The 5,318-nt window shown below is 36.6% G+C and overlaps 1 protein-coding gene across 1 annotated transcript; it reads right to left on the bottom strand.

The window, feature by feature from the left end:
• On the bottom strand, positions 350-1,285 carry LOC104748799. The gene is made up of 2 exons (XM_010470391.1): positions 1,214-1,285; positions 350-1,153 (listed from the first exon to the last, which is right to left on the bottom strand). Exons 1-2 carry the CDS (start codon positions 1,283-1,285, stop codon positions 350-352), a joined length of 876 nt encoding a protein of 291 aa, XP_010468693.1.

Below are 5,318 nucleotides of genomic sequence, written 5' to 3'. Positions count from 1 at the left end.
TGGCCCCTGTGCTGAGATCCTTCACCTGAAAATAAGCAGGAGCAAATTCAACCGTAACGCCATTAGTGTTACACAAGCGATACACAAAGATAAGGTTTTTTTGAACATTAGGAACACATAAAACACCATTCAAATCAAGAGAACGGGTTGGTGTGGGAAGCAAGGCAGAACCAGTGTGTGTGATCGGCATCCTAGCACCATCTGCGGTGGTGACTTCCTCCCCACTGTTATACGGCTGATGTAGGGCGAGATTATTGAGGTCAGATGTGAGGTGATGAGTAGAGCCACTGTCCAACAGCCAGTTCCCTGGGTTGTACTGTTGTGTAACCGCCATGTTCGCTCATGGTTGCTAAGGGGGATAGGAGGAGACCGATGATTGATTCATCGGAGACTGCTGAGACGGAAGGTGCAACTGTGAACAACGTCGCGCACTATGACCGTAAATCCCACAAATCTGGCAGCAGACTTGATACGGTCGTGGTGAGTACTGATTGCGAGAGTATGACTGATTCTGACCACCACCACGATGATTGGACTGGCCATGAGAACGACCACCATTAGAGCCAGAGTTGCCGCGATAGTTAGCAACATTCGCGGAGGCAGGAAGTGAGGACGTCGCCAAGGCTTTGGTTGTGAGCTTGGTTTCAAAGTTGATCAGCTTCTCATGGAGTTCCAGCAACAACGGAGGTGTGTCACACCCTTCTATCTGATCAACAAGCGTCTTGTAATCATCAGGTAAACCTTCGAGAATAAACTCGAGTTGTGCCTCAGTTTCAACTGGCTTCTCAAGGAGTGCAAGTTGATCAAAGCGGGTTGTAAAACCCTGAAAATAAGCATCAATTGTCTTTGTCCCCTTCGTCCAATGTTTGAGTTGATGACGAAGCTGTTGGACATGACCATGGCTGGGATTCGCATAGGTAGAGGAGAGGGTGGTCCATAAGTCAGCAGCAGTGACAGCTTTCGAGAGAAGAGGCTGAACCATGACGGAGATGGCACCAAGCAATGCACTATAGATCAGTTTGACTTGGCGCTTCCACAAGGCGTAGTCGGCGTTCGGAGAGGTCACGCCATCAACGGAGACAGTGGGAGAAGGAGCGGTTCCTGATCCATCGACATAGCCGGCAAGATCATAACTGTCAAGCAGAGCATGAACCTAACGACTCCACATAAGGAAGTTAGTCGAGGTAAGCTTGGTAACGTTTGTCATATTGACATTGACAAGCATGGGAGAGGTGGAGACAGCGATAGTCTCAGAGACAGAAGCCGGAGAAGTGGATCCAGACATGATCACCGAGAATCGAAAGAGAACAAAGAGGAAGAAGAAGAAGGAGAACAGAGAAGAGAGAGGCGGCCGTAAAAAAAATGTAGAGTTTAGTAGGTATCGTATGCTCTGATATCATATAGAATGGAAAGCTTGATTACATTCATTGTGAGGGTTTACAATATTTATAGTGTGTACAACATAGGTTAAGTTACTACTAATTACACTTAGATCCTTAATACTATTATCTCTTACAGGATAAACTCTATTTTAGATTTTCAGAAAGTTGTTAGTCTTTGACACAGTGTTAAATTTTTTTTAATATATGTGCCGTAAGACTATGTACAATGAGTGTGTTGAATAAAATTTTCAACTGTTTAATTCATGCAATGGACCTGTTGAATTTTCTAAAAATCATACGTGTATTAAACTGAGTTGAATAGATTCAACTAGTTGAATCTGAAAAAGCGGGACCTACATTGACACATGGCAAAATATGAGAGAAGAAGATGTGAATGAGTTGTATCCATTTGATTTTTGTGAGATTTTATTTCATCCTAATTATTTTAGCTCAATTATCTTACATTAATTTATTTTTTTATAAAATAAAAGGTACATCAAAATTCATGATTTAAAAAAATTTATAAATAGAGACTAGTCTTGTTTTATTTGGAAATAGAAAAAATATCTATTCTTATTAGAATTTTTAATTTTCCTTGGACCAATTTTTTTGTTTGTGTGTGTTTAACCTTTTTCATTTTACTTACAAAAACAAAAAAAATTAACTATAAATTACAATATAAATAAATTTATATAGAAATTAATTAATTTTAAAATTATCTTAATTTAGTTTTAATTGATAATTATTATTAGATATGTAATCATAAATCATAAATTAAAATAAAAATAAAGAAATATAAAATAGTAGGGTAAGATGTTGAATTTTATTAAACAGAATCATTGGAGAAGTTAAAATTGAATTGAGTGTTGAATGATTAGATGGAAGAAAGAGAAACTGATGTGGAGTGTTAAAAGTTGAGGTGGAGGGTGTTGAATCTGCTAACCATTGTACATAGTCTAAGCCCGTAACCTCCTGAATTATAGAACAAGATTAGACCTACCTTGTGATGAATTAATTACTTACATGACAAGCTATCTGTGTGAATTTTCATATATCTTTTAATTCGATACATCGATCATAACAGTTAAATTACACATGTAGTAGCGGATCCATTTTTACTAGAGTCATAATATAATTACGGTATTTTAATTAAACAATGCTCATTTGTGATTAAAAAAATAAACTTTATGAAGAGTATGAAAAAATCCATTTGGCTTAATCGTATGTGTTTAGTCTATAAAGAGTATCACTATGTTACTCTACATAATGAAGTATTTCTGGACCAATAAAAAAAAAATTAAAGATACAGAGAGACATGCATGGTGGGTGACCTTATGATGTCCTCTGGTGTAGTGAGCTTTGTTTTCATTATTTTGGCTTATTTTTTGTGCCAAATTCGTGAGCAAAGTACTCGGTGAATTTGGATTTGAAGATATATACAAGAAAGTGTTTTCATTATGCTCGGTTTGTTCAAGACCGGAATGGTATATAGTATACTATTACAGTATTTCAATTTTTCTGTTTTGCATTAAAAAAAAAGTTGTTTCTTATTTTTTTTCCTGTCCATTCATATATTTAAAAACCATAAAAAATAACAAAAAAAAATTGAATTCTTTATTTCCTTTCATAAAAGAAAAGAAACCATAAAAATGTTGTGATGAATTCCTATATTTTCTGTTTTTGTGTTATTTTCATTTAAAGGAAGAAAAAAAAATCATAAGTTGTTATTTTCAATTAGCCTTCGTAGTTTAATTTTATCGAATCAGAGAATAAAGTAGAAACTAAATTTGTTTTTTCTTTTTCTTAGTTATATAAATAAGGGATGGCTGATGTGTAGTAATATAATGTTCTTTTTATATTTGCGTTCTATATATTTTTCTTTAGTTGATGTGTCACCTCCTCGTCACGCCAAAAAGTTGATTTGTGGAGAGACTCTAGCAAGTAGCAACATTATAGTGTTGAATAAGACCCAAGTAAACAAATCAGCCAATTAGAAAAGGGATTTTGGCCAATAATGCCATTTTTGCTTGAAAACTTGTCATAAATGCCAGTTTTGGTTGATTTCGTCATAAATGCCAGTTTTGGTTTGGAAGAGGTGCTTAAAGACGAATTTGCCTTCGGCTTAATAGAGGGGAAACATGGACGGGCAGTTCAAACGAAAGGCTCACATTAATGATGGTGGACATGAATTAATTGGAGCGAAGCTATGGTCCATAGGGTGCTTCAGAGGTTTTAAAAGGGGATAATGGTATTTAAGAAAGAAATAATGTTCTAGCATTTAATCTGGGCACCTGCAAATTTCCTTGTCTGTTGTCAAAGAAGGTTTTTTGGTCTAAGAACATTGTCTGTTGGAGATGGCTTTGTGATTGTCTATCAGAATTATAATGCCTATCGGCATTAGATTTTTATCAGAATTCAAATGTCTATCAGCATTATAATGTATATGGACAAGTCTCATTTTAGAGATGATAATGCAGTAGACAAAAAAACTGCATTAGTAGTACATTTATATTAAAGATAGACAAAAACAACAAGAATACATGTCCATCGACTAGGATAGAGATAGAAGAAAAGAAAGGGTAGACAAAAACTTATGAGTAACAATTTCCACCGCATGGGACAGAGATACGCGGGAGGTAGACAAAAACAACAGAAAGACATGGCCATCAGCATTATAATGTCTATCGCCAAAAGAAAAAACCTGGTCGGTTGGATTTGTTCTACCGGACACCGGATCCCGTAGTGTGGACAAGTTTAATAGTGGTGGACAAAAACTTCGTTGGCTGGATCTGGTCCACCGAGCATGGGATCTGCAAACCTAGAGTGTGGACAAGTTTTATTGTTAGTAACGGACACAAAACGGATGACCTAAATGAGATAGTCCGCTCAAGAGAACGAAAGACATAATAAGAATGGACAAAAACCTGGCCAGCTGGATCTGGTCCACCGGATCTGCAGAACTGCAGTGTGGACAAGTTTTGTTGTTAGCAATGGACACAAACCGGATGACCAAACGGATATAGTCTGCTTAAGAGAACGAAGGACATAATAGGGATGGACAAAACCTGTTCGGATGGATCTAGTCCATCGGATCTGCAGACCTACGCTTTTGCATGCCCGCTGTCAGGTATAAGAACTCTGGAACTAGACTTAGCGGCTTCGCCTGCCACAGAGGAGGTTGGCGGATCAGACGAAGGTCTTAGTTGAAGAATTGTGTCTAGGAACTCTGGAACTCGTCTCAGATGTTTCTCCGGTCATAGTGGACGGAGGCAGATGATTCGACTAGATGACAAAATTCATCATTGCATGCAGGAGAACTCAGAGAAATGGGAGATTCAGTCGACGGCTTGATATTGAAGAAGAAGAAAATGGAAAGTCGACAAAAAATGAAAAGTTGAAGATTATGAAGAGAGAGAGAGCGCTTTTATTTTTTATGAAAAGTAAAAAATATAATAGTAATTTGGAATAAAGAAAATATAAAAAATAAGGGCAAAAGAATATTTTTAAAATTCATTGTGGCAGGCGGGGGAAAGATTTCGTGAAAGTGGCATAAGAGAGAAAAATTGCCACTGTTCATGGCATAATCGACACTTTTCTCATTAGAAAATGTGTTGGAGCAACTAATAATTTAAGCTGGGAAGTCGTGTTGACAACAACTTCCTCTATTTAATTAAGCTGCATCGAATTCTTTTACCCGCAGATCCAAGAAATTAATACAAGAGTTGATGATATGCTCAAATTTACCCTAGAGCTACTCTCTCAAATTAAGAGATCACTGCAGTACTTAGGGGTCGAATTCCACAGAGACTCAAGATCACACACAATAGATTATAGAGTTTTATAATTATGCTAAACAAATTGATTTAAATAAAGAAAGCAATGCAAAATATTAAATAAAAGCAGTTGTAAATTCAGAAGATCAAAAAGCTAGGCCTA

This window comes from Camelina sativa, chromosome 15 (assembly GCF_000633955.1).
Source record: "Camelina sativa cultivar DH55 chromosome 15, Cs, whole genome shotgun sequence".
Taxonomy (NCBI): Eukaryota; Viridiplantae; Streptophyta; class Magnoliopsida; order Brassicales; family Brassicaceae; genus Camelina; species Camelina sativa.
This window is presented reverse-complemented; position numbering and strand designations above follow the sequence as displayed.

What these genes read in the sequence shown, in the direction of transcription:
- LOC104748799 (XM_010470391.1), bottom strand. Translation starts at nt 1,285, where the DNA reads ATGTCTGGATCCACTTCTCCGGCTTCTGTCTCTGAGACTATCGCTGTC. An exon ending in CCTCTCCCATGCTTGTCAAT is followed by an intron (nt 1,154 to 1,213) that starts GTCAATATGACA and finishes TGGAGTCGTTAG; the next exon opens with GTTCATGCTCTGCTTGACAG.